This window comes from Arachis duranensis, chromosome 5 (assembly GCF_000817695.3).
Source record: "Arachis duranensis cultivar V14167 chromosome 5, aradu.V14167.gnm2.J7QH, whole genome shotgun sequence".
Taxonomy (NCBI): Eukaryota; Viridiplantae; Streptophyta; class Magnoliopsida; order Fabales; family Fabaceae; genus Arachis; species Arachis duranensis.
In genome coordinates, this window is record NC_029776.3 from 4,296,106 (window position 1) to 4,323,212 (window position 27,107).

At 35.5% G+C, this 27,107-nt stretch overlaps 5 protein-coding genes across 6 annotated transcripts; 2 read left to right on the top strand and 3 right to left on the bottom strand.

Annotated features, from left to right (window-relative positions):
• The first annotated feature begins 641 nt into the window (after positions 1 to 641).
• On the top strand, positions 642 to 8,598 carry LOC107487464 (vacuolar protein sorting-associated protein 35A). Its single transcript, XM_052261914.1, has 22 exons — positions 642 to 982; positions 1,117 to 1,213; positions 1,369 to 1,492; positions 1,941 to 2,126; positions 2,507 to 2,594; positions 2,774 to 2,830; positions 2,936 to 3,025; positions 3,128 to 3,250; positions 3,967 to 4,101; positions 4,209 to 4,325; positions 4,608 to 4,847; positions 4,943 to 5,008; positions 5,142 to 5,231; positions 5,627 to 5,716; positions 6,369 to 6,458; positions 6,708 to 6,776; positions 6,859 to 6,939; positions 7,081 to 7,188; positions 7,274 to 7,377; positions 7,676 to 7,789; positions 7,865 to 8,097; positions 8,311 to 8,598. The coding sequence occupies exons 1-21, from the start codon at positions 893 to 895 to the stop codon at positions 8,088 to 8,090; spliced, it is 2,385 nt and encodes a 794-aa protein (XP_052117874.1). The 5' UTR covers positions 642 to 892; the 3' UTR covers positions 8,091 to 8,097; positions 8,311 to 8,598.
• Positions 8,599 to 10,375: 1,777 nt separating this feature from the next.
• Positions 10,376 to 12,797, bottom strand: LOC107487469 (rac-like GTP-binding protein RHO1). 2 transcript variants are annotated; one of them, XM_016108112.3, is made up of 8 exons: positions 12,650 to 12,797; positions 12,145 to 12,407; positions 11,820 to 11,907; positions 11,622 to 11,731; positions 11,470 to 11,533; positions 11,015 to 11,079; positions 10,871 to 10,936; positions 10,376 to 10,781 (listed from the first exon to the last, which is right to left on the bottom strand). In XM_016108112.3, exons 2-8 carry the CDS (start codon positions 12,241 to 12,243, stop codon positions 10,680 to 10,682), a joined length of 594 nt encoding a protein of 197 aa, XP_015963598.1. In that variant the 5' UTR covers positions 12,244 to 12,407; positions 12,650 to 12,797; the 3' UTR covers positions 10,376 to 10,679. The 2 variants fall into 2 exon arrangements, with proteins under 2 accessions (XP_015963598.1, XP_052117876.1); XM_052261916.1 differs by having other exon boundaries at positions 12,576 to 12,771.
• A 2,174-nt stretch (positions 12,798 to 14,971) lies between these two features.
• LOC107487465 (beta-galactosidase 13-like) lies at positions 14,972 to 19,502 on the top strand. Its single transcript, XM_052261915.1, has 18 exons — positions 14,972 to 15,067; positions 15,181 to 15,293; positions 15,397 to 15,463; positions 15,548 to 15,640; positions 15,748 to 15,891; positions 15,978 to 16,072; positions 16,150 to 16,255; positions 16,362 to 16,446; positions 16,578 to 16,696; positions 16,778 to 16,942; positions 17,031 to 17,209; positions 17,324 to 17,430; positions 17,521 to 17,630; positions 17,733 to 17,840; positions 17,922 to 18,023; positions 18,142 to 18,287; positions 18,474 to 18,817; positions 18,858 to 19,502. The coding sequence occupies exons 1-18, from the start codon at positions 14,972 to 14,974 to the stop codon at positions 18,983 to 18,985; spliced, it is 2,307 nt and encodes a 768-aa protein (XP_052117875.1). The 3' UTR covers positions 18,986 to 19,502.
• A 130-nt stretch (positions 19,503 to 19,632) lies between these two features.
• On the bottom strand, positions 19,633 to 22,777 carry LOC107487467 (3-dehydroquinate synthase, chloroplastic). The gene is made up of 8 exons (XM_016108109.3): positions 22,306 to 22,777; positions 21,674 to 21,824; positions 21,419 to 21,586; positions 21,035 to 21,261; positions 20,601 to 20,724; positions 20,279 to 20,341; positions 20,019 to 20,162; positions 19,633 to 19,952 (listed from the first exon to the last, which is right to left on the bottom strand). The coding sequence occupies exons 1-8, from the start codon at positions 22,620 to 22,622 to the stop codon at positions 19,821 to 19,823; spliced, it is 1,326 nt and encodes a 441-aa protein (XP_015963595.1). The 5' UTR covers positions 22,623 to 22,777; the 3' UTR covers positions 19,633 to 19,820.
• Positions 22,778 to 24,571: 1,794 nt separating this feature from the next.
• On the bottom strand, positions 24,572 to 26,964 carry LOC107487308 (protein GAMETE EXPRESSED 1-like). The gene is made up of 6 exons (XM_016107927.1): positions 26,486 to 26,964; positions 25,671 to 26,258; positions 25,472 to 25,598; positions 25,172 to 25,358; positions 24,917 to 25,064; positions 24,572 to 24,830 (listed from the first exon to the last, which is right to left on the bottom strand). Exons 1-6 carry the CDS (start codon positions 26,962 to 26,964, stop codon positions 24,572 to 24,574), a joined length of 1,788 nt encoding a protein of 595 aa, XP_015963413.1.
• Positions 26,965 to 27,107: the final 143 nt, after the last annotated feature.

The window sequence follows — 27,107 nt, forward strand, 5'->3', positions numbered from 1 at the left end:
TCTTAATTGAGTATGGAAAAATTATGTCATTTGAACTATAGTTCATTAGCAAGAATAATAACTTTTTTTATTATTACTATATTATTAAATTTTATCCTATACAAGATATCTATTATAATAGTATATGAACTTTTAAAATTTGTTGGGAGCCAAGACCACTACTCCCCCCTTGAATTCGTCCCTGTTAAAAAACATATTTTTTTAACTATACATTATTTCTTGAAAGATTTTTTATTTAAAACAAGATGTTTTTAAACATTATAAATAAATAAATAAAATTTTTATGTTGTGATATCCAATCATAATTGTTAAATAAAATAATATTTTTATATAAAATATCTAAATATAAATTTATTTTTGTCCCCTTAAAATTTCACCCAAAGAAGTGAAACAAGTCCTTATTCATGCATAGCCTTATTTATCCTCGGTAGCTATTATTAAGATAATTGTTTAAGCAATAAAGGAATTTGTTGATGGTTCATATTCTAATTTATTTTGGTTCATATTCCTCTTTCTTATTTTAAAAAATTGCATAGTTTTATAAGGATTTTCTGAATTAATAATGCCTTATTAATCATTTCTTTAAAAAAACAATTTAATTCATTATTTTAAAATCAGAGTATTGTTAATCTGTGTTTTCTTCTTTACCAAAATTAACCCAACTCAAAGCGAAAGAGCTAATAATGGTCAAAGAGGGCGAGATCAAGAGGAAGAAGCATATTCTCCATTACGTACATCCCAAGCGGGACGCAAACACTCACAACTAGCTACCACGCACACACTCCTTCCACCGGCAGTTAGAGGGATCCAACAACCCACCCTCCTCCCTCAAACTCCATCACCACCACCGCCTCCGCCGCCGCACACAGTGAGGAAAAAATAAAAATTAACCATGTTAGACGGAACCGAAGACGAAGAGAAGTTTCTCGCCGCCGGAATCGCTGGCCTTCAGCAGAATTCCTTCTACATGCACCGCGCATTGGTAACTACTCTTTTAAACCCTAACCTCTCTCTCTCTTTGCCGCTTCTTCTTCCTTCTGTTCCACGCTAAATCCAGATTCGCCTCTTCGCAAATTAATCGCAATTCCTTTGGATCCAATTCCGATTCTATCTCAGGACTCCAACAATCTAAGAGATGCTCTCAAGTATTCCGCTCAGATGCTCTCCGAGCTCAGGACTTCCAAGCTTTCTCCTCACAAGTACTACGAACTCTGTCAGTTTTTCGCTCTCAGATCCCCCTTCACTTCTTTGATTTTTTGTTTATTTTCATAATTGGATCCTGAAATTGGTTATGCTGTTTTTTAATTGCGACCTTTGCTGTTCGTAATTTGCGTATCTATTGTGAATTTTTTTTTGGTGGGGCTTTAGACATGCGCGCATTTGATCAGTTGAGGAAGCTGGAGATGTTCTTCGAGGAAGAGACTCGTCGTGGTTGCTCCATTATTGATCTCTATGAGCTCGTCCAGCACGCCGGCAACATTTTGCCTCGACTGTAAGTCACAGTTGTTAGTTATTGTCTTTGCATTCATCTATTAGAAAATGCTTGTGATAGGAAATTGTTCCCGAACGGTATCTTCTCTATTATAGTCACCATCGTGAAAATGTCTAGTTAGTTATGTATTTGATAAGCTTCACTTTTTTTTTTTCAATTACTAATTTGAGTTATGTGCAATACGGCTGATACTTAAATGCTGATTTCTTCTAATTGCTCGTTGTTGGGTTTGATATTTCACAACGGTGAAAATAATTTCTCTTGCTAAGAAAACCAATGGCAAGTAAATTTCTGATTATTGCCTTGACATGTGTTTTACTAGTAAGCTGTCACATCAGTTTTGGATGAGAAGGGTTTTAGGTATTGAGGTTGCAGTGGTTTATGCATTATTTCTTTCATATTAATCTGCTTCTCACATATGATGTTTTAATTGTACAATCATGATCAGGTATCTCCTCTGTACAGTAGGATCCGTGTACATCAAATCAAAGGAAGCTCCTGCCAAGGATGTTCTAAAGGATCTTGTGGAGATGTGTCGTGGTATTCAGCACCCTGTTCGTGGACTCTTTCTCAGAAGTTATCTTTCTCAAGTTAGTAGGGACAAATTGCCGGATATTGGTTCTGAGTATGAAGGGTAAGCATTTTTTTTCCAGCTTTGAAGTTATCGGAACAGAACAGACTAGGTGTTTCATGATATTTGCAATTTAGTTGATCATTCATTGGCTCTCTTTTGGCATGGTCATTTCTTTTGGTTTTGTCCAGAACAAGAGTCTAATCTGAATCCAATTTAAACTAGTATCTTACTGGTCCCTGCACTTTTGTGATGTTGATGATGAAACTATTAGTGTGATTAGAGTATTGGGTCCTCCTTTTTGTTTATTTTTATTTGTTTCTCTTTCAAATAGTGTGTGTTTTACTTAGATATGGGGCAGTGGTGTTGTCATTCACTTTATTTTATGCTGCACCGATTTGAGATTGAACCAGATACGTGAATGTCTACTCTGTTATTTGTAGGGATGCTGATACTGTATCTGATGCTGTAGAGTTTGTACTTCAAAATTTCACAGAAATGAACAAACTTTGGGTGCGCATGCAACATCAGGTTGGTTAAATTGCCTGCAGAGTGTTTCTGCTCTCATGTTTGGACATGCATGTCGTCACAATAGTTGCATGTCATGAGGGCATGATTTCTGGTCACGCAGGTTTAGTAATGCATGTGAATCATTCATACTCTTAGCTGACCCTGAGTTGAGGCTTGCTGTCGGGCTTTCTGGTCTGCAGGGGCCTGCCCGGGAGAAGGAGAAACGGGAGAAAGAAAGGAGTGAGCTGCGCGATCTTGTAATATCTGAAGCCTGTAACTGGTTTAGTTGGCTGCAATGGGATTGTATACATGATCAAATGCTTATAGAAGGTTTTGCTTGCTTCTTTATCCTTATTTGTTAGGTTGGGAAGAATCTCCATGTTCTCAGTCAGATAGAGGGTGTTGATCTTGATATGTACAAAGATATTGTGCTTCCCAGAGTATTAGAGCAGGTCTTATTTGTTGCTTTGTTATTTCTATTTTGTTTGTCAAAGACATAATTCACTTTTTAACTGGATTTTTCTTTTTCCCTTGTGCTTGATTATCTTTGACAGGTTGTTAATTGCAAAGATGAGTTGGCCCAGTTTTACTTGATGGATTGCATAATTCAAGTCTTCCCTGATGAGTATCACTTGCAAACTCTTGATGTATTGTTGGGTGCTTGCCCTCAGCTTCAGGTTAGTGAACTTGGTTAAAAACACGAGGTTTTGTTCAATAAATAGAGTTGCAAAGAAGCTCCAAAAATGTATCAGCAAGATGATTACCCATAGAAAGATTTGACTAAACAGCTACAAAATAGCATGTGGACCCTCAATTTTTTAAAAACTGCTGCAGATGTTTCTGTAAGTCGATGCTGTTCAACTTGTAACTTGAGGAGTAGCTCATTTGGCATCTCCAAAATTTTACTTAATAATGTGATATGCAACAAATGGAAGCCAACCTAGTGATATTCTTAATGCATTTATTTGCAAATTATCTTACGGCCAATAAAGTATTTTGCATCAAATTCTATTTTCAGGATTTATGTTTTGCAGGTCTACAGAACTCAAAAATACCAGTTAACTTGTTTTAGTAAATTAGCATCTGCCTTTTCTGAGTGCTAGTTGTTACCTTTTATCTTGAGCACTAACCCCTTTAGGGAACCATTGTACATTACCTGTATTGTTTTAATATGTAAGCATATGAATGAATTTTACATCTAATAGTTTACAGTTGCTCCCCCATCTGGATCGATTGGAAATGTTTAAGCAAATGCTTAACAGTAGCTAATGTATATCTTGTTCAGAATTATGACATTATCCAAAATATATACGACAATTTTATGGTGTAAATCCTGTATGTATCGTCACTAAGTTGCTTTTTCATTTTTCTTTCTTATTATCTTTTCCCATAGCCGTCCGTTGATATCAAGACAGTACTGTCTCAATTAATGGAAAGGCTTTCACATTATGCTGCATCAAGTGCAGAGGTGTTGCCAGAATTTTTGCAAGTGGAAGCATTTGCCAAATTAAGCAATGCCATTGGCAGGGTATATTTGGACTTTTTGGTTTAATAAATGTCAGATGTTGGCATCATGCAGTGCCAACACGTGTGTCTCATTGATTGTGAAATACGAGGTCTTCCATTGTTATGCAGGTGATAGAGGCACAGCCTGACATGCCCACTCTTGGAGTTGTAACTTTATATTCATCTCTTCTCACATTCACTCTTCATGTTCACCCGGATCGACTTGATTATGCAGATCAAGTCCTGGTATGTTTCCATTCAAAATGGTTGTGTGCATGCATGTTAACTGCTCTTCTTACTAATTCATTTGATCAAAATTCAGCCATTGTCATTATTTCCTTAATTTGTGGTAATAACTAATAAAATACTTTAAAAAAGAATGAAAGAAACAATATCTTTGTTGAATTTTGTCATAAAATAGCATTATTGCATTTAATGGACAAGAACACTGTTCCTTTCATGGCAAGAAAAAAAAAAAATCCTTAATTCTGTCAAGGTCATGTCCTGATTGTATGTACCTCTTGTTAGGGAGCATGTGTGAGAAAACTCTCTGGCAAAGGGAAAATTGAAGACAGCAAGGCAACAAAGCAGGTTGTTGCTCTATTAAGTGCTCCATTAGAAAAATATAATGATATTATGACTGCCTTGAAGCTTTCAAATTATCCTCGTGTACTGGAATATCTCGATGTTCCAACTATTAGGGTCATGGCAACTGTTATTATTCAAAGCATTATGAAAAATGGAACTCGCATTTCTACTTCAGACAAGGTATATAGGTTATTTAATTGTCTTTTTTTTTTTTTCATTTCACTTTCTTTTGTTGTTGTTGTAAGTATCTTACTACAACATTGCTTGGATTCTAGGTTGAAGCATTGTTTGAATTGATAAAGGGGCTTATCAAGGATTCTGACGGGACCTCAAATGACAAGGTCATTTAAGTTCAACAGCTAGTCATCTAGGGATATTTCTTAAAATCCTGGTTATTGTGAAAACACAATCCTTATTTGTTGGATCCTTTCTCAGTTTGGATTTTTTTTTAATCCCCCCTTTCCTCCCTTTTAGCTGGACGAAGATGACTTCAAAGAGGAGCAAAATTCTGTTGCCCGCCTAATCCAGATGTTTTATAATGATGATCCTGAAGAGATGCTTAAGGTGAATATACATGCATTAGCATGATGATAATTATGCTCATTTTTTCTGCCTGAAAGTCCATATATCTTTCTAACTGCAGTTAATAGTTTCGTCTGATTTCACTTCCTTCTTACTGTATTTTTTGTATTCATGCTGCTCGTGGGTTTTGCCCTTGCAAGTACTCAAATAAGTTTTTTACTTGCAAGCTGGATCTGGTGGCGAGTTAGTTTGTCACATTGAACTTTTCACCTTAATAATAAGTTGATAACTGTTCCTGGGCTCCTGTGAGTGGAACTTGTTATCTGTATTTTACTGTTATTATAGTTTGTTTTAACGGTATTTGAGATGAAATCAGTGAGTGGAAAGTTCAGCTTTTACTTTATGTTGTGTCATAATAGTTATCCACTGAATTGCAGATCATAGAAACTGTGAGGAAGCACATATTGGCTGGAGGACCAAAACGCTTGCCTTTCACTGTTCCACCTCTTGTTTTTTGTTCGTTAAAGGTTTGGTTGATCATATTGATTAGTTGTCTTCTTTTGTTATACCTTGTTTTCTGCTTAAACCGTGATGAATTGATGATGCTGTAAACAATAGCATAGATTAGATACCAAATTGAAAACCATAATGATAACAATAATGCGGTTGTGAACTAGTTGAGGATGGCTGGTGGAAAAACCGAATCACTTAAGCATTTTGGTGGTTTCATTTATAGGTTGGTTGTAACATTTCATTTATTTTATTAGATAATCATTTTGAGGCCCTGAAAATGCTACTAAGGCTTCTTATCTCACGGTAGATAGTGTATTTGGCATTGGCATTCTATTTGAGAACTCTGATAAACGGGGAAGCGCTGCCTAGCAAGCTGCAAGTTGTTGTCATATAACAGAAATTGTGATTTTTGTCTTCCTTTCCATTGCTAGATGATGAGAAATAATGGGAGCTCCATTTCTCATTCTGATTAGGTGGCATACATAACAAGCCATAATATCAATCATGCCAAATTACTATGACAACTATAAATTATCTGTTCATGCTCTCTTGATTTTCTTCATGAGAATGGCTGTTTTTGTATTTTGTATTTTTTATTTTTATACCTTAATTTACAAAGCCAAATACAAGAATTAATGCAGTATATATACTGTATTATATATGCAGTTGGTCAGACAGTTGCAAGGCCAAGAAGAAAATCCTTTTGGAGATGATGCATCAACAACACCAAAGAAAATTTTTCAGCTTTTAAACCAGGTAATTTTTCCCCCTAGAATGATTGGTGCTAGCCTAGTTGTACAATATGACTGAATATTTATTAATGTCGAGGGTGTGAGATTTGTTGGCGTTTTAGTATATACAGCAACTAATCATCCTTACAATTGAGTGATGTTTACATCTTATCTATTCTCTGCTTTGGCCTTTTGTTGAAGTTCAAATTGTTAAAATATTATGGGTTCATAGTTGGTCAATTGGTCTGCTGATACTTGTTCCTTTTTGTCTCAGATTATCGAGACTCTGTCCGGTATACCTGTGCCGGAATTGGCATTGCAGTTGTATTTGCAATGTGCTGAGGTACTGGAATATTCTTGGAGCACATCGAAATGGTATTTTGTAACTATAATACTAATATTATTTTGTTTTACCTTTCCAAAAGGCTGCAAATGACTGTGAGTTGGAACCCGTTGCTTACGAGTTTTTCACCCAAGCTTATATTCTATACGAAGAAGAGATTTCTGTGAGTCCAAACTATCTCCATTCCCTCCCCACATTCCTCTTCTTTCCCTTGTCTTTAGGGTAATTTCAGAAGAGAACCTTTCACATTGATGCATTTTATGGGTTACCCATGCTTAGTTATGCTTTTCCATTGTCATACTAGGATTCAAGAGCGCAGATCACGTGTATCCATTTAATAATAGGAACTCTTCAAAGGATGCATGTCTTTGGTGTTGAGAACAGGGATACTTTAACTCACAAGGCCACAGGGGTGATTATTTATACTGATATTTAAATAATGCTCATATATATTCTTCTACTAAATCTTAAATTTATTGTGCCTTTTCATTGGATAGTATTCAGCAAAGCTTCTGAAGAAGCCAGATCAGTGCCGAGCTGTGTATGCATGCTCACATCTGTTTTGGGTTGAAGATCATGATAACATGAAAGATGGAGAGAGGTGTGTTTCTATACGACATCTAGGAGACTTCGAACTCCTGATGAATTATTGTGTTTAAAATTTTTTAAGCATTTTTCACAGTGGTGGTTTATTTGAACTCAATTAGTTTTAGGTGAATTTCAGTGTTTTACATATCCTAAGTTAGTTGTTAAGATTGATTTTAACCAAAATATGTGGCAAAGGCATACAATACTTGGCCATGGGGAATGGTTGAAGAGAAATATGGGAATTAGTATATAAATTTATCTTTTGTGATCCTTAATTGTTTTTGTTATGTTCATACTTATTTTTGGACCAGAGTCTTGTTATGCCTCAAGCGGGCTTTAAGAATTGCAAATGCTGCACAACAAATGGCCAATGCAGCACGAGGTAGCACTGGATCAGTTATGCTCTTCATTGAGATATTGAACAAGTAAGATTGCTTCTGTAACCTTACTTCGCGGCACTTTCTTGTTGCTGGAATATTGATGTGCTGTGTGTTTACAAGGTATCTATACTTCTTTGAGAAGGGGAACCCACAAATCACCGTTGCTTCAATCCAGAGCCTAATTGAGTTAATCATGAACGAAATGCAAAGTGACTCTACGACATCAGATCCAGCTGCTGAGGCTTTCTTAGCTAGTACTATGCGATATGTACAATTCCAGAAACAGAAGGGTGGTGCAGTTGGTGAGAAGTATGAACCCATCAAGTATGAACCCATAAAGGCTTGACGCGCAGGTTTGATCCTGTTAGATTTGGAACTATTTGATCGTGGGATGTCTAGTGATTGTTTTCATTTATCTTTCGATTTCAACTGTGGGCCCACAAGTTTTGGTGTTCCTGATATTTTCTGACAGCAAAAACACTCGGCCATTTAGTTAGGATCAAGATGCACTATGTAACTCATGAGAGAATGAGTCGTTATTGAACTTTTGGTTGATCCTTTTTCAGGCCTTACATCAATTAAGAGAATTAGTTCGTAGTACAGTCGCTAGATTATTCCAGTTGTGCAAAAGGTTTACACGAAGTCGTGGTTGTCTAGTTTAGTCTACAGATTCAGAATTACTGTCCATATTTATGTCATTTGCGCTATGCACTATGGAATTGTGGATACCGTACCATTCTATTTTTTTTCGGTGGACTGGATACCATACCGTTGTTAGTGTTTGCTTCTTTGCCTAGTTTGTATTGGAATGGACTAATAAAGTTTAGTCGAATGTAATTTTCTTTTTCTTTTTCTTTTTCCTTTCTTTTCTCCTTTTTTTTAAACTATTATTATTATTTGTCTAGTTGTCTTACCAGTGGGGGGGGAATAGAATGGTGGATGTATTTGGGTCATTGGGTGAATGTCAAACTTACCTTATCTCTCTTGTCAGTTCTCCGCACTAAACTAGTATTTATGCTCGGAATAATATTATGGAAATGCATTCTTTTAAAAATAAAATGAGCTAGTTTTTTAATTTTTTATTAAGAAATAAAAAATTATTATCTAACGATGTAATAAATTCTAAAGATTTTATCAAATTATACGTGGAGGGAGGAGATTCAATGTTGTCAATAATGTCATACTATACGGGTGAAGTTTCTACATCGTGAATTACAAACAGCTAAAATAACCAAAATTTTGGGTCGATCGGCGGGCGGTTTGTCAAATGATCAGGGGCAGGTCTTTGGTCGAACAATCTGTCTGGGTAGCACGGCGAATGGTTGGGTCAATAGGGTCAATCAGCGTGCATTTGCTTTGTTGTTCGACCGACTGTGTGTCACTTTGCTGTCAATAGGCAATCTATCCGGTGATCGGTCAGTTGGTTGGCCTATATTGGTCATGGGATGGTCGTTCGGTATAGGTCGACGTCAGCCGATCAAATAGTTGGTTGTTGTTAGTTACGCTCATTTCCAATCAAGGGCAATTCGTTGTCCAGATGTCGCTTGGCAATCTATGAGATTGCTAATCCGATGGTATGTCTGTTAGCATATGGTCGACTGACGTTGTTAGTGTGCGAGTCCGTGGGACTGTTGTACTACCTCTCAAAATTCTTTTTGCATCAATATATAAAGGATTTTTTTCATTTGATATAAAAATAGAGATAAAAAGGATAAAAAAAATTCTTTAATTTTAGAGGAAAAACTATGTCATGACACATTTTGATTATAAAATGTAATATATAATGAATTTGATTAGATCATCATACCAAAATAAATAAATAAATAAGATTGATTGGATGTTAAGTTCTACATTAAATTAAGATGGTTCATGATACAAGAAATTGAGGGAGAGGTATTCTTATATACTCAGGAATTTAGTTTATGATTTTGTCCATTAAATTTCAAAAGAGGGAGGGAGGGAGGGAGAGAGAGAGAGAGAGAATAACTTCATTCTATAAAGTAAATAAAATTTCTCAATTGAGCAACATAATAATGCAATCGAAGATGTATGATGAAATTGTAGGTTAAGACAATAAAAGGAAGGCGATTAGTTTAGCAGTCGACTATTATATGTTTGGTTCCAATGTTCCATGATGGTAATCAAGTCTCTAATAATACGAAAAATACCTCTACACATTACATCAAATGAGTTTGTAATTTGCTCAGTGCACGTTACATACTACCTATGAAGCACGAATACTTCGCTGAGTTGTCGTGTCGGACACATTTCGGACACGACACTCATCGATACACGTGTCTGTTGTGTCCAACTGTGTCTTAATAAAAAATAAAAAAATTTTCGCCGGAAAAATACAGGGTAAAGAAACCCCAGCGGCATCACCATTCAAGGTAGGTGTGGTAGCTATTTGGTGCAATTTTCGTTGAACCATTGTCCATTGAACATTGAACATTTGGGCATGGTTTGGGTATAATAAGGGTGTCGAGTTCTTTTTATTATCGAAAAAGAAAGGATGAAATTTCTCATGCAATGCAGAGGGTGGAGTTTCAACAACTCCCAAAAGAAGAAAAAAGAAAGAGCTCCATAAGTCTAAGTCTTCCCCGGATGGCAACTGAATTATAGAGGTGGAAATACAAATAATTTAAATATTAATATATATCCAAGCAAACAAGGCGTTATCCTTAGTGGGATATTCCAGTCTTTGAATACATAAAATCAAAAGGTGGGAATCATAAAATGCAAATTTGACTATTAGAGTTGACAATAATTCCAAGAAAGCAAAGCAAGTTATACTCAAGGAGATGTAGAGTATTTGTCGGACGAACACCCACATACTCTTCTTCAACAACAAAAGAAATGATTGATGAAAATGAAGAGGGGCAGGACAATGCAGGTTGGTTGAACATAGGGCTGTCAAATCTTTAAACCTAGCCAATCACAATATCGAACACGCCTTTTGTCCTTTACCCTTCTTTTTCTTCTGCTTTGGTGGTTGAAGCACAACTCTTATGGCTGCATCAAACACTGCCTTCACATTCTGCAAAACACAAGTCAATTTCAAACTCAATTAGCATATTAACCTTAGGAGTGGGAAATAAATGTCAGAAAAAGATTCAAATTATGTACCTCCTGTGTTTTAGAACTGCATTCAATGTAAGCTGGTGCATTGATCAGCTTCCTAAGCTCCTCGCCCTTTAGGGGGATCCACGTGTCAGATTCGATTTGTTATATAACCAAGCAAGATTCAAAAGCACCAAAAGCAATGTTTACCTGAGCATTGGTAATGGGCACGGCACCAGGATGGTCTATGCAAAACTGCTTATCATCCCGAAGATCTGCATCATTGCAAAATCACAAAATGAAACTCTCACTTTTTTGGAATTTGTTTGGAGAAAGGGCCAACCTGTCTCCATTTACGCTGTACTAATGAAAGTTATGAAACCAACAGCCAACCAGAAACATCAAAGCATTGACCATAACTGGGTTCATTCAGATAATCGAAAGTTCCAAAGAAGTCAACATCTATTGCGTATGCATTATGAGAGGTTTAAGTTCTCATCCGATTTCATCATGTTCATAGCACAAACTGTATACATTTAAAAAGAAATAAACAAATCCTAAACGCTCTGTGATTCACGTAACATACAAAAACATGCTTGAAGGCAGCATCTAACAAAATCACAACATCACGATAGCAATATCACATTAGATGGTAATAAACTAACCGAGCTTCGTGCCAACCAGAATTATGGGGACACCAGGTGCATAATGCTTCAACTCTGGAATCCACTGGAAATGAAACATGAACATATTTATCAACAAATATTCATAAACACAATAAAACACAAGGAACACAATATCAGTGCAAGATAAGTACCTTCTTGGAGACATTCTCATAACTAGCCTTGCTTATGAGAGAGAAAGCCAATATGAACACATCGGCACCACGATAACTCAAAGGTCTCAATCTGTTGTAATCTTCTTGTCCTGTTCCCCAAATAACACAATAAATCTGGAAAGAACTTCCCAAATCACAGATTTCACACATTAAAATAACTTAATTATGCAACATTACCAGCAGTATCCCACAAGCCCAGGTTAACAATGCTTCCGTTGACAACCACATTTGCACTGAAATTGTCGAACACAGTTGGCACATAATCCTGTTCCAAAGCAAATTGCAGTGTAAATAACATTCAAACAAAATATCACCAATCCAAACACTTGAAAGGAATATTTAAACTCATTCAAAAAAATCATCACTTTTTATATATAAAAAAGTAGGCAAGTTCCATGGCTAAATTTCATAATTTCAAAATTTCATCACCACCCTAATACACCCAAAAACTAAATTTTCAACAAACAAAGAAAAATGCTGAAGACATGGAAGAAGAAATCACCGTTGGGAAGGTGTTGCTGGTGTAGGAAATTAGCAAGCATGTTTTTCCCACAGCTCCATCCCCAACAGTTACGCACTTAATGAACTTGGAAGCACTCATCTTTTCACCTTCTCTCTCACCAAAACCCCTCCAACAAACAAAAAAACGATAGCCTCAGATCTTTCACCTGAGGAACCAATGAATCACACAACCACACACTCTCTCTCCCTCCAATTTCACCTTCTCCTCCTCCACGTACTTTATCTTCTGCTTCAATTACGCATCTGTGCAGAGCAAAACCAAAATGCACTCACAAAAAGACGAAGAGGAAGCAGCTTCCATGAATGAACCACGAAATTTTCAAAAAACAAAAGAAAATACCGAACCCTAATCGTTAGGTAAAATGGGTAAAAAAAAAGAAAGGAAAATAGGAGAAATGTGGAAACCCTAACCCTTTTGGAGGAGAAGGAATTAAAAACGGTAATGGGTGTGGTGGAGACAGTGAAGAAAGAGAAAAAGACGAAACCTTTTTTTGGCCGATAAATTTTGCAGTTGAAGCGTTCGTTCGTTCACCCAATTCACCAACAAACTCGTAGCACTTGTGAGTTGTATTATTTATTTATTTATTTACTTACTATTTTTTGGTAATAAAAATTATTTATTTAGTTATTTTGGTAATAATAAAAAATTTGTCATCTTTTTTACAACTTTAACATGACGTTTTAATCGGAATAAATTTCGGATCCGGCCGGACTCAAATGAATTTGTGGCCAGGGACAGTTCATATTTTTGTTTGTTTTTAATTTTTATTAATTATTACATTTTGAAACTTATTTTATTTCAAATGAAAATGGAGGGAAAAGAATAAGATCGAATTGAAAAAGGGTGATGTGTGTAGGTGGATGATAATAAAGGCCAAACTAAAGAGATCCGTTAACTTCAAATTGTGCTATGCTTTTAGGCTATTAGCTTTATTTTGAATACAAACTTTTTGGTCAACAGAAAAGAATCTTCAACAATATTAGGTTAAAATTTGATGGAGGGAACTAGGGAGTTGAAAGTTAGGTTCAATCAGTTTAACAAGCATAGTATTGAGCTTCTTCACAATTTTGCTTTATTTACTTTCAACAAATCAAAATTTAAAAAGAGTGAGACATGCAATTTTTATTCATCTTTTTTATTTTTAAGCCTATACTACAATATATTTAACTTAGTGCGAATCTCAAATAAGTTATAGATTATAACATCATTGATTTACTAAAGATGTCATATGAATAAGAAATATTAATCGACAAAATTTTGTCTATACTATATTATTGTAAATTAAGATAAGTGATCATGAAAATTTGTAATTCTAAATATTTATGTGTTTTTTTTATATAAGATTTAGATATTATATTTTATATTAAGAAATATTAAAGGGAGTTAATTTGAGGTTTTAGTGTTAAAAAACAAAAGATAGAGAATTGACTTGTGTTAATTCAAATATAACTTAACATTTTTTATATTGACATTTTATCACTTTTAAATTTTTATGTATGATGTATTTTTACACTTTTAATTTTTATTATTAAATATTGCTAAATATTTTATAAATATTTATTTTTAAATGTTTAAATAACACGATTGCAATTTCATGCTTCCTATGCTGCCTTCAAATACAAATAAAATGAAACGAAATGGAACAAAAAGCAATCAAACTGCTTGACTAAAAACTTAATCCAGAAACAACAATATTTCAGGTGGGGATTTAAATTCCACGTGTGATGCAGAGAAGCCTCAACCATTCCAAAATTGTATGTTTTGACCAAGTCAGATTGTCAACAATAGCTAAATGTGAATTGGACAAACAAACTGAAATAATTGTCACACACACACACATTAGAAGCACCGAAATATTCTCCTAAGTCACATAATTGAAGGGCTAATCCGTGAGTTTTGATTACAATATAGTAGTGTTAATGGATGATCCTTCACATATACTCAAAAAACATAACATATCCTCTCCTGTTATGCACAAATTCTCTATGTTAGAATCTGAATTAAATGAGTTGTGTTTGAAGTTTTGACCATTTTTTTTGGGAGAGCTTTTTTGTTATGATATGATGTTGACTATTACAAGTAGAGGTTTGTTTCTCACAGCACTTGTTACACAGCTTTTTGTCTCAGTTGTTTCAAATGGTCCAGCCAAGGGTGTTACTTATGATGGGAAGTCATTGTTCATCAATGGCAGAAGAATGCTTCTCTTCTCTGGTTCAATTCATTATCCTCGTTGCCCCCCTGAGGTACACATAACACATGCATATTTGCCATATTGTCTATGTATATATAATAATGTCACTCCTATTTTTGATTAATAAACGAAAGAGAAAGTATAAGGAGCCAATGAAATATTTGTACAATGTGTACAATTGAGGTTTAGGGAGTATTAGAGATATAACCATTAGTATTACCTTTTCCCATCAGTTGAAGCTTTTGAGATGAGTGGTATTATGACATGGTATTAGAACTCTAGATCCGAAAGGTTAAAGGTTTGATCTTTGGTGAACCCCAAAATCAGTTTAAGCTTTTTGGGATGAGTGGTTTCGTGACCTAAGATGTTTATTATCCCCATTACTCGGATGGTTATTCTGGATAGTATGAGTAATGTTCATTTTGTAACTCAATAGCTCATTGTACATATTGTACACTCAGACCATTGGCTCCCTAGCAGTACTCTAAACGAAAAGTTATACATATATATTACATAAATTCAATAAATGCGAGTATAATTTACTTTTTAATTTTGACAAGGACATGGAGACTTACTATATGTTTCATTTGCTATACTTTCATCTATTTTGATTAGATGTGGCTAAATATTTTCAAGAAAGCCAAAGAAGGAGGGCTAAATGTGATTCAGACTTATGTCTTTTGGAATATTCATGAACCAGTACAAGGCCAAGTAATCATGTCTAAAGTGTTTAAGTACAAAGTTTGTGTAAGATTATTTTATTAATTATTCTTTTAAGTATGCTAATTAATGCTAATAGATTAGTGTTTCTTATCCTATTGCAGTTCAATTTTGAAGGAGACTATGATTTAGTGAAATATATAAAGACAATTGGGGAGAATGGTATGTATGCAACACTTAGAGTTGGGCCATTCATAGAGGCTGAATGGAATTATGGGTATGGAATGAAAGTTTAGTTTCTTAATTCTAACTTAATGATTGAAATTACTATATAATACCATTGATGCTCTTCTCAATTTGCATTGTTGGCAACATTTCAGAGGATTGCCAGTATGGTTAAAACATGTTCCCAACATTACATTCAGATCAGACAATGAACCTTTCATGGTAGTTGCTCTAACTTGTTGCTTTAAGTCACAGAATTTCTTCCTGAAATGGCATAAATGAACTTGATTGTATTTGTATATGCAGTATCACATGGAAAAGTTCACCAAAATGATCATAAAAAAGATGATGGATGAGAAGCTTTTTGCCTCTCAAGGAGGTCCAATTATTTTGTCACAGGTTAACAATTGAAGTGAGAATTAAATTGAAGTTCAAAAATAATAAGTATGTACCTTTGATCAGAACACAAGCTTTACATTTTCACTGCTGTTTTTCTTCTTTTTCAGATTGAAAATGAATATAACACAGTTCAAAAGGCATACAAAGAACACGGAACGGCGTATGTCCATTGGGCGGGAGACATGGCTGTTGGCCTAAACACTGGAGTTCCATGGATTATGTGCAAGCAATCAGATGCACCAGGTTCAGTGGTAGGTCATGCAGTTCCTCTATGATGGCTTCTTTTTTATCTTCTGAATGAAAAATTGATTGGAAGAAATCAACAACGGTTGCGCAGATAAATACTTGCAATGGAAGAAACTGTGGAGATACTTTTGTTGGCCCCAACAGTCCTAATAAACCAATATTATGGACTGAGAATTGGACAGCACAGTAAGTGTAACACTCAAGTGATGACATTAAAATGGTGCTAGGTACTTTATTCATTTGGAATCACTATCTCATTACAGGTATAGAGCATTTGGAGATCCTCCATCACAAAGAACTGCTGAAGACATTGCATTCTCCATTGCTAGATTCTTCTCTAAGAATGGAACTCTTGCTAACTATTATATGGTGAATAGCGTTTCAGTAATGGATGTTGCAAAGTTTAGCTGTGAAACTTAGAATCCAAAAAGATTTCCATTTCCAATAACACTTTTGTTTATCTTTTGCTTGACAGTATTATGGTGGAACCAATTTTGGACGAACAACGTCGTCTTTCATAACAACTCGGTACTATGATGAAGCTCCTCTTGATGAATATGGTTAGGCATGTTGGACTTGGACCCTCATAAAAATTTTATTTTGGTTGCTTTAGATTGCAGAATGAACCTTTATTTGACACTCCATAATTCAGCTTTCTTCATGTCTGAGGTGCATTTGTTTGTGAATTTAGGACTGCAGAGGGAACCAAAATGGGGGCATCTGCGAAACTTGCACGACGCTTTGAAACTAAGCCAGAAAGCTTTATTGTGGGGAACTCCATCACTGCAAGAGTTCAGTGATGATACAGAGGTAGGCCTGTGAACTATGGAGTAGTTTACATCAGTGTCTTAGGCTGCATTGTTGCTTATTATGGGAATTCTTTGTTTGTAGGCCAGAGTTTATGAGGGGAAAGGAAACACATGCACTGCTTTCTTGTCCAACAACAACACTTTATTGGATGCAACTGTGGAATTTAGAGGAGTCAAATATTACCTGCCGCCGCGTTCTATAAGCATACTCCCCGACTGCAAAATAGTTGTCTACAACTCAAGAATGGTAGTATACACGTTCATGTTCTCATCTTCTAAGTTGTGAGCTTGATGCCAAGCTAAGCTTTAGTTCAATCTGATTCAATTTTACTTAGATTGTTTCCCAACACAATGAAAGAAGATACAAGGATTCAAATATTGCCAATAATCTCCAATGGACAATGTTCAAAGAGACCATTCCTACCCCAGATACTTCTCCTCTTAAATTTGTAGAGCCTTTGGAGCACTTCAGCACAACCAAGGATGATTCTGATTATCTATGGTTTACAACAAGGTAAGTGGAAATCCTTACCAGAATATCAAGAAATGGTTCTGAACTTCTCACTGGATTGACTTGCCTTTCCTTTCCTTTCAATGAATCTGTTGGTGTTCTTTCTCCATGGCGCAGTTTAAAGTTGGACGCTACTCAGTTAAACTCGGCAACTGGTCGCCTGGTGCTTGAAATAACATCCCTTGGTCACCTTTTGCATGCATTTGTGAATGGTGAATACATAGGTAATATTCTTTCTAAAGAGACTGTCCTCTACTCCAGGGCCTCATCTTCAATGTGGCCTTGACATCTCTCAATTTGCACTGTCATCATAGGATCTGGGCATGGGACCCTTATACGAAAGAATTTCGTCTTCAAAAAGCCGATATCCTTGAAGCCAGGAATAAATTACATATCAATCTTGGGTGCAACTGTTGGGTTCCCTGTAATACTTTCATAACTTCTTGTTGCCTCATTTATTATTCATTCTTTCCTCTCAAGCAGAGTGGTCTAGGAACTCAAAACATGTCTTTCTTAATCACTCTAGGATAGCGGATCCTATTTGGAGCACAGGGTCGCTGGTGTGCGCGCTATAACCCTGCTTGGCCTTAAAACTAGTCCTCTTGATCTGTCGAGAAAAGGATGGTCACATAAGGTGTGACAATAAGTACTTCACATGCACACAATTATTCCCTAGTGGATAGTTTTGAGACATAAAGTTACAATTGTGTTGCAGATCAGCTTAGATGGCGAAAAAAACAACATTTTCACAGAGCAGGGTTCTCAGAAGGTTAAGTGGACTAAAGCCGACAAGGGGGCGGCTCTTACATGGTACAAGGTATTCTTGTTTGGTAAAACATGATCATGTAACAAAGGAGAACATGAATTTGAAATCAAAATGATAGGTAAAGAACCAATTTATCTAATGCTTGAAATGTATGTTCCATCAATAACAGGCTAACTTTGATGCTCCTGAGGGAAATGACCCTGTTGCTATTCAAATGGAAACCATGTCCAAAGGCATGGTTTGGGTTAATGGAAAAAGCATTGGGCGTTATTGGCCATCGTACCTCTCTCCTCTAGGAAATCCTTCGCAGGGCATGTCAGTAATGTGCTATATAATATTACTTCCACCCACTTTTAAGTGTCATTTTTTGGATGTATTTGGAAACTGTTTCCAAATGCAGCCGAGAAATGACACTTAAAAGTGGGCAGATAGAACATGCAATCCGCAAGATATACAATAACATGAAACCTAAACTCTTATTTCAATATTTTTTGTTCCCAGATATCATATCCCAAGAGCTTTCTTGAAGCCAAAGGAAAATCTAATAGTTGTATTAGAGGAAATGGGAGGGAAAGTAGAGGGTATCAAGATCCAAACCGTCAATAGAGATACAATTTGCAGCATAGTAAGGGAAGATTATCCACCAAATGCGAAGACATGGAGGAGAGAGATGGGTGTGGTAAGCACCAAAATGAAGAATCCAAAACCAACAGCAAACTTGGCGTGTCCTGAGAACAAAATAATTACTCACGTTGAATTTGCAAGTTATGGTGATCCGGTAGGCGAGTGTGGACATTTGTTCCCTGGAAACTGCACTTCACCAAATAGCCAGAAGGTGGTTGAACAGGTAAAACAACTTAACCAACCTTTATGTTTTTTTTTTTTAAATTTTACAAGGAAAGGCAAAGTGTGCTGTGCCCCTGGACAAGAATATATTTGACAAGCAAGGAAAATTATGTCCAAATAACTTAAAGACTCTTGCTGTTCAAGCACACTGTGGCCACCAAACCTGACGCAGCAAAGTGGATGTGGATCCTCAAAAGTAAGATTCTCATTTTAAAGGGTAAATGAGGAATTTCATCATTGGATCAATAAAGAGAAGATGAGTCTTGCTTCTAAATTCATTGATCCAAAGGTAAAATTTGCTTACTTTATCCTCTAAAATGATATCTTCGCTTCAAAAGATCCTTGTCCACAGTGAATAGTCTATGTAAGGTAGGCACCAGGAGGATCAGAAAACAATGTCCAACACTGGTCTGACATTTTTACATGCAATCTTTTTGCAGATTTAGGTAGTCTATATGAATCCTTTTAGCCGTTGTTATGAGGCTATAATGTGATTTGGTTCATCACAGGCTAGGTAGAAAAGTTGGAAATTTTTGTCATGGCAAACCAGCAAATGTAACCATATTTCTCAAGAATGATAACCAATTATAATATTTATTTACTTGTGTACATCACAGTTCTTTTTCTATATTATCCACTTGAAATGAACACTGCCTATTTCCAAACACCACAAAGAATATGCAGCTGTAAAAGTTAGCTTCTATTAGAAACTTTGCCGAATCTTCATGACATTAGAATTAAAGTAACCATCTTTAGTCTTCAAGTCACCGTGTTCTGGAGCACATTTCAGCAAAGTTGTTAGCAACGAAAAATATGGGAATAATATGAGCTCTGCCCAGATAATAATTATTGACCAAGCCTCGATTTTTTAATGTAATACACTCTTGCTTGTATAATGGTAGTACAAAGTGTGACATAGCGAGAACACAGGAAAAAATACACGAGACTATCATGAGATACAAGCATCATTAAAAAGAATTGCAAATATATCATAACCCAAAATCAGGATTTACAGAATGCATGAAGAGTATCATCTAGTGCCTTTCTATCATAGTCCCCAGTGAAGACACAATTGCCCAGAGGACCCTTCAGAAGGATAAGTCTTAGCAACCCATCTGCTACCTTCTTATCAACCTGTCAAACCAAAACGAATCAACCATTGAACAAAACAAAAGAAAATCAAGCATGGAAAACCCTTACCGCCATCACAGATTTGAACATGTCCACCGTCATGATTTCAGGAGGTGTAGTAGGTAACTTAGCCTGTTTTAAAATGTCTCCAACTCGTTTCACAATCGAATCATCAATCCAACCTAAGCGATATGACATGTCAACAGCCATTACCTGTATACATAGACATACAATTTCCATTCACTATGAGAAAAAGTGGGCAAGAATAAAAACACAAATGTTCCTATTAAGGGTTCTATTTGAACTTTGAAAAATAAAGAATAAAATACCGTGCCAGCTGCAACAGCCTCTCCATGAAGCCACTGCCCATAGCCAACTCCAGTTTCTATTGCCTTTAGTGGCGCAAGAAAGAGAAAAAAAAGTTAGGAAATTACAGAAGAATATTCTTGACAACCTTCAGTACTAATTTTTTTTCAAACAATCCATGTTTTCCATATTTCTATTTACTCAATTTCAATTCTGATTACATTATCAGTTTTATACTTGCTCGAGAAGAAATATGCATTTATATCCTCAGTTATACAATTTTTCAGGATATCACATAGAATAATACAATACAATACAATAACCAGTAAAAAGAAAATCACTCACATGACCAAATGTATGACCCAGGTTTAATGTTGCTCTCATTCCACTTTCCTTCTCATCTAAGGAGACAACCTCAGCCTTGTTTTCACATGATCGCTTTATAGCATATGCCAGTGCCGCAGGATCTCTGTAAATGCAAGCACTAAATTGTTAGGAATGGAAGAATAGAAAACCACTACAGAAGAAACTGCACAACGTTGTGATGAAAAGTAAAAAGAAGACAAAGCGAAAAGCATGTGAAATGCAATAAGCAATGAGAAATTGTAAAATACAAACTCGAGAGTTGTGACACATTTTTTCCCTTCCCGCAAACAGCACATTTTCATATCACTTCCATGGTTCCACCAATAATATTATGACCCATGAGATGCTTCACCTCTTCTTACAAACTTCATATGCAGGATTGTTAAAGTACAGTACAGTACTTAAAAGTTTACCTTGCCATTAATGCCTGCATATTTTTCTCTTGCCACTCAAAAAATTCTGCATCCCTAATAAGCCCATACTTTATAACCTCTGCAAAACCTGATGCTAGCTCCCTATCTGGCAACGTATTCAATGTGTCTGTGTCAATAAGCACACATTGGGGTTGGTAAAAAGCACCAATTAGATTCTTTCCAAGACGATGATTTATCCCAGTTTTACCACCAACTGATGAATCAACCTGAGAAAAAAAAATACACAATCTAATGAATAGTGAAGAACAGTAACTTAGGAATTGGAAATCAGAACTATTACCATTAGATGGAGCAGCAGCAAAATCAATAGAGAATTAAAGAAAATCAAGAAAGGTGTGAGGGGGACAGAGAGAAGCAAAAGACCTGAGCCATAACAGTGGTAGGAATCTGAATAAAATTAACACCCCGTAGAAAGGATGCAGCAGCATAGCCACACATGTCTCCAATCACACCTCCTCCAAGGGCAACAAATGTACTGCGTCGGTCCAACCGTGACTCGATGGCCTTGTCAAAGACTTTCATAAGCGTATCCTATCAGTTGAATATGCAATCACCATTTACACAATTTCCCACGGGAGCCAATAAACACAAAAGTCAACTTTAACGAGAAAGACCTACCATGTCCTTGTACTGCTCGCCATCCGGCAAAATTACACTCTCGACTGAAACGTTTGGGTTTCCCTTTGTTAAAGCATCAATGACCTTGTCTAGATACAATGGTGCAACCGTGTTATTAGTGACCACAAGAACCCTCTTTCCATGGACATGCCTATCACACAACAACAAACTAGTAAGAACAGAGCACTTCAGAATAATATAAAATGAAATATAATCCCCCATCTGAATGGCAAGTTTGAGTTCTCAATCATATTTTTAGGTATGGGATAACACACTACATAATTAATTTGAGAACGGAGAAACCGGATATCAAATAATAATTAAATATACACTACAACAATACATCAATCAAAGGCATCCAAGTGTCCTATTGTGACACTAGCACAACCCTGATCAATACAATTATATGATTGCGATGAAGCATGGTTGACTGATATAAACTAATAATATGAATATCTTCCTTTTGTGCACAATTTTGGTCCATTGCAGTGACTTGGAACTTCCAACCAATACCGACATTTACATCATTTGAGCGATCAAGATTCAAAAACACAAATTTGGCAATAATTAAAGACAAGAAAAAAACTGGGGATGCCATAAATGAAAGAAAAGTTTGAATTTGAGAAATTCACCTCTGGAGAAGCTCGGGTTTGTGGAGCAAGGCGGATCCAATATAAATGGGGTAGCTGCGGTTGCCCAAATCGACGTCAACGATGGTGGGTTCATTCTTGGAAGTGACGGGATCCATAACTTGAGCTGAGCTAGCGCAAATCCTTGATTTCGAAAGAGGGACACTTTGACTGTGAGAACATCGTAATCCGAAGTGGGGTGGCACCAAGTTCGGTTTTTGAAGCGAGGAGACACGAGTGGGTAGCTTGGAGGCTGTTGTTGGGGCTGCGTGTTTGGCGGAGAGGGAAAGGGAGAATTGGGTGGCGGTGGAAGAAGCCATTGAAGGTCCTCAGGAGGAGTATGAGGTTGTTGATGATTGTGGGTTGGTGGGTGAAGAAGGTGCGAACATGATGAGTGTGTGAGATTGAAATAACAGAGCCTTTTTGTTTAAGACAAGACGAAGATCGGAAGGGTGTGTGGGACTGTATGGGTAGGTGAGGGACCTGAGTTGGTGAGTTAAAAATTAGACTATCAGTATGATTCTTTAATATAATAAATGATAGATGCATTATATTTTTTTTATCAATTTATCACATAAAATTTAAGAATAGTATTTATAGGTATAATTAACTATTATAGCGTCTCTATTTATAAAAAAATATTACGTAAATAATAATTTTTGGAGTGAAGCTTCATTTATTTTGATAGAATTAGTAGTAAATAAAAGTTATATGAAAATTCAAAAAATAATGAATGATTTATTATCTAAAATTACATCGTTTCTATACTCATGTGACAGTAAGTAAAATACACTCACTACTAGGGGTGGAAATAGGCCAGACCAGACCAGGCTTTGCTTTTAACAGGCCTGGCCTGTCATACAGTTGATTGGTCTGAGCCTGGCCTGCAGCCTGTTATAGACTCTTTATAAAGTATTAGGTCTGGCCTGGCTTGAAGCCTGTTAAAAGGCCTGATAAGTTTTTTTTACAAAAATAAAAATATTATTTAAAAAATTATTTTTTAATAAAAATAGTTATATGTAATATGTCATATATTTAATATTTATAAAAAATTTTAAACTTCTAACATATTTAAAATATACAAAAATATTTATAATAAAATATAATAAATTTAAAATATCTCATAATTTTATTAATAATAAATAATTATTTATATATTTAATTATATTTTAACAGGCCAAGGCCGGCCTGACAGGCCTATAAGGCTAATTAGTGAGCCTGGACCTGGCCTATTAATGTATTAAGGCTTTTAGAAGAGCCTGGGCCTGGGCCTGTACCTATTTTATAATAGGTCAGGCCAGGCTAGGCCAAACACAGGCCAGGCTGCAAGCCCCTGGCAGGCCGCCTGGCCTTTTTTCACTCCTACTCACCACTATAGATAACAAAATACATGGACAACTCTATTTCGTTTCGACTATCTATTGACGGAATGACATATATGTCAGTCATGTCTACTATTTGCTATGGTACAGGACCTAATAAGTTTTTTTCTTCAAAGACTAATTAGTCCGAAGTCGAAACCCTTGAAGACACAATTGTCACTTTATTTTAAAAACTAATTTGTCACAAACTTGAATATTTAAGAGTTTATTGTTGACCAATAAATTGTTGTATGAACAAGATGAGATTCGAATTCTAGACAAAAGAGTAACTATTCATGCTATAATAGTTTCCTTGAAAAAATAGTTAGACAATTTAACAAAGATGATTATTTATACAAAAAGATATGATTATATGAAAATGATAACCGAAAACTATTAGACCAATCAACATATTTGATTAAACTACTTAATATAATTAATATCATATTAATATTTTAACGGTTGTTTTCAAAGAAAAATACTAAAAAACTTGTTTTTAGCTATTACTTACCTATCAACTCAATTCTTTTAGTATAATTTTTTTAGTCTAATAATCCAACAACATATTTTATCTTATACTTTTAAATATTAAAGACTAAATAATAACAAAAAATAATAAATTTTGATGATCCTCTAAGATTCCTCGTCTTCGAATACTAACAATTTCATATGAGTAGTGCATTTTAATATACTTGGTTTTTAAGTTTTTACCTTTCACGGTGAAAAAACTAGTAATCAACTTAAACTTGTTTATACTTTTATGTACATAACTCTAAAATCTAAATCATAGAATGTATACATGTATTTCTGCATCAAATTCAAGTCTTATACATATAGATAGATAATTCTTGATGATGAAGTTCTACAATTCTTAATACAAACTAGCAATGCTTGTGGATCAAATTCAATCAAGGTGAGCGACTGTGACTGCGTCGACGGAGATTATATCTCATATCTGAAGAAGATGTGATTGAATACTCTCCAATTTGTTCTGGAATTGTATAGCTAGGATCATCAAGACAATCATCATCATCTGATAAATCAGTGTTTATCCACTGAAGCCAATTTATATCACTGTCTTCATCCAACAACTCTTTTTGCATTTGCATGCCGTTAACCTTTTCAACCAGAGTTAGTAGCAACTCATGGTTCAATTTTTCATAATCCCTACAAAATTTAATCTTCATAGGGTTATTGGATCAAGATTAGTCTTGTATAAATACCCAACATTGTTCTTTGTAAATATTAATCACCTGTATGTGAAAACTGCATATAGAAGTTGTATTACAGCAACTGCCATGAAGAATGATCTAACCATATTCACAATCAAGGTTTGTTGCTCAATGTTATCATAAGCAAATCGAAAAATGGATATTTCAATGAAGAATGTGCCACAAAGTCCTGAAATTAACCAATCACATTCACATTTAGCCAAGAACTTAGAATCAATCAATTAAATTTCTAGAGTCTAGACTAGAAAAACACATAACTAAGGCTTGATTACATACCTATGTATAACCGTGGCCTAACATTGTATGTTTGTTTTGTACTAGTTAACATATAGATGACGAAGCTCGACATGGAATAGACGAAGAAAGCCTTGATTCCTCGCGATTCAAGCAACATTGCATTGTGCAGAGCAAAAAGCTTGTCTAAAGCCAGAAACATGCTTGCTTGCTTTGATTCAAAAGATTCCTGCAGAATAAAAAAATTGAGAACTTTAGATGAAAAAGTAAATATGAACATTGATACAAGGAATGGGAATAAACTACATAGTTTCTATATTCTAACTCTAAGAATTTGCAAACCTGAGCAGCCAATATTGTTTTAGAATTTTCCATTAAATGATCATGAAGTCCTTGAATCTGCTTCTGCCTCTGAATCAACTCTTCATGTTGCTTATGTCCATATTCAGCAAAGTGCTCTAAAGATTTTCTGCAGTATGATAAACAAAGTAAGTATAGTTTCCAAAAATGTCCTTGAATTCACATTTGAAAACTTATCTACCTGCTCTCTTCCATTGCTTTCGATTGAAACTCTGATAGAGAATTTAGACTCTTCAATGCCATGGATTGTCCATCTAGAACTAATTGTTGTTTATCTAAGGATTCTCCAGCCATATTCCCAATATCTTCAGCTTTTTCTTGTAAGATTGTCATCTTTGTTGACATAGCATCTCCAAGTTTTATAACCTCTCTCTCAATTTCAATGGCATCATCCCTTAACTTGTTTATTTCTTGCCCCAAATGAATGTAAGAGTCCTTGATCATTGCCACCCCATCTTCCAAATTCCTCTTCATACCTTCTTGTCCCTCCTTCAATTGTAATTGTGATGCTGAAATTTTCTTGGTTTGCTCATAAACACTTTCTGAATGCCTCAATACAGTATCTACATGATTCTCCAAACTTTTAGCAGTGTGAGCAACTTGTTGAGTATAAACATCAATTGAATTTAGGGAATCATGAATTTGGTTTGAACTTTGTAAAAGACGTTCTGATTTTTCATCCATGCTATCTAACTTATCCTCCACATACTGTGCTGAACTTTTCAGTTCCGTCACAAGCCTTTCAGTTTCATGCTTAAATGCATAAGCCCTAAAGAAACAAGGGGGGTACAAAACATTGGTTAACTATCACTCAATATTTTTCATCAATTCAAAAACTAGAGATATTAGATACAATGATAAAGTCTCAAGCTTTCTATCTTATCACTATTTTATTATATTTGGATTAAGATCATGAGACACTAACAAAAACAGTAAAAAAAATATAGGACAAATTGATAATGTAACCAAGATATTGTATGAGAAATTGCACTTAACTGTAACTGATGACAAATGGAATTTGTTTCCAAGTAAAATTCAAGGTAAACCTTATGAGCAAGATCATCCAAGTTTCTTAGACATTTAGCCATTGGAGATTTTGGATGACATTTGTCAAAGGGTGTTCTACCAGAGTCCCTTTGAAAGCAGTCACTAAGATGCCATGCAAGTCTTGACCTTTTCTCATTGTCAGCAAGAATCTCAGAACACCCTGCAAAGAGATGCTGATAAGCATTTAGCCAACATGAGTTAGAGTCAACCATTTTGTTCTTTGCATTCTCTACCAACTTCACTCCTTTGCTGTCATGGAAGCCTTCCATGGAGAACTCAGCAACAGAACCTATAGTAGTGCTGCCTTTGTTGGGAAAAGTTTCTTCTTTACTAAATGATGCTGATGATGATGAAAACCAACCCCATGACTCACATCCTAATGAGAAAGAGAGCAAACTAAAGAGTAGAAGATGGTAGCAATTATCCATTAAAAAATTTTATTGGTGTGATCATCATCATCATCATCATGGTTGATCGTGATATATTATGAATGGAGAGTCACGTTGGTTTGCAAAACAGTGCAAAGGTTTGTGCCTTTTCATGAATCCATGTAACTGGAAAATGGAGGGGA

Excerpts from the sequence above, each read along its gene's own strand:
- LOC107487464 (XM_052261914.1), top strand. The coding sequence starts at position 893 with ATGTTAGACGGAACCGAAGACGAAGAGAAGTTTCTCGCCGCCGGAATC. Across the intron at positions 5,232-5,626 it reads ATCCTGAAGAGATGCTTAAG|ATCATAGAAACTGTGAGGAA; the intron begins GTGAATATACAT and ends ACTGAATTGCAG. Across the intron at positions 6,940-7,080 it reads TATACGAAGAAGAGATTTCT|GATTCAAGAGCGCAGATCAC; the intron begins GTGAGTCCAAAC and ends TTGTCATACTAG.
- LOC107487469 (XM_016108112.3), bottom strand. The coding sequence starts at position 12,243 with ATGAGTGCTTCCAAGTTCATTAAGTGCGTAACTGTTGGGGATGGAGCT. Across the intron at positions 11,908-12,144 it reads CCAGCAACACCTTCCCAACG|GATTATGTGCCAACTGTGTT; the intron begins GTGATTTCTTCT and ends GCTTTGGAACAG. Across the intron at positions 11,534-11,621 it reads ATGAGAATGTCTCCAAGAAG|TGGATTCCAGAGTTGAAGCA; the intron begins GTACTTATCTTG and ends TTTCATTTCCAG.
- LOC107487465 (XM_052261915.1), top strand. The coding sequence starts at position 14,972 with ATGTGGCTAAATATTTTCAAGAAAGCCAAAGAAGGAGGGCTAAATGTG. Across the intron at positions 15,892-15,977 it reads CAGATGCACCAGGTTCAGTG|ATAAATACTTGCAATGGAAG; the intron begins GTAGGTCATGCA and ends ACGGTTGCGCAG. Across the intron at positions 18,288-18,473 it reads GGAAATCCTTCGCAGGGCAT|ATATCATATCCCAAGAGCTT; the intron begins GTCAGTAATGTG and ends TTTTGTTCCCAG.
- LOC107487467 (XM_016108109.3), bottom strand. The coding sequence starts at position 22,622 with ATGGCTTCTTCCACCGCCACCCAATTCTCCCTTTCCCTCTCCGCCAAA. Across the intron at positions 21,825-22,305 it reads AAACCCGAGCTTCTCCAGAG|GCATGTCCATGGAAAGAGGG; the intron begins GTGAATTTCTCA and ends GTTGTGTGATAG. Across the intron at positions 19,953-20,018 it reads TGTTCAAATCTGTGATGGCG|GTTGATAAGAAGGTAGCAGA; the intron begins GTAAGGGTTTTC and ends TTGGTTTGACAG.
- LOC107487308 (XM_016107927.1), bottom strand. The coding sequence starts at position 26,964 with ATGGATAATTGCTACCATCTTCTACTCTTTAGTTTGCTCTCTTTCTCA. Across the intron at positions 25,599-25,670 it reads AAAGCAATGGAAGAGAGCAG|AAAATCTTTAGAGCACTTTG; the intron begins GTAGATAAGTTT and ends ATCATACTGCAG. Across the intron at positions 25,359-25,471 it reads AAACAATATTGGCTGCTCAG|GAATCTTTTGAATCAAAGCA; the intron begins GTTTGCAAATTC and ends TTTATTCTGCAG.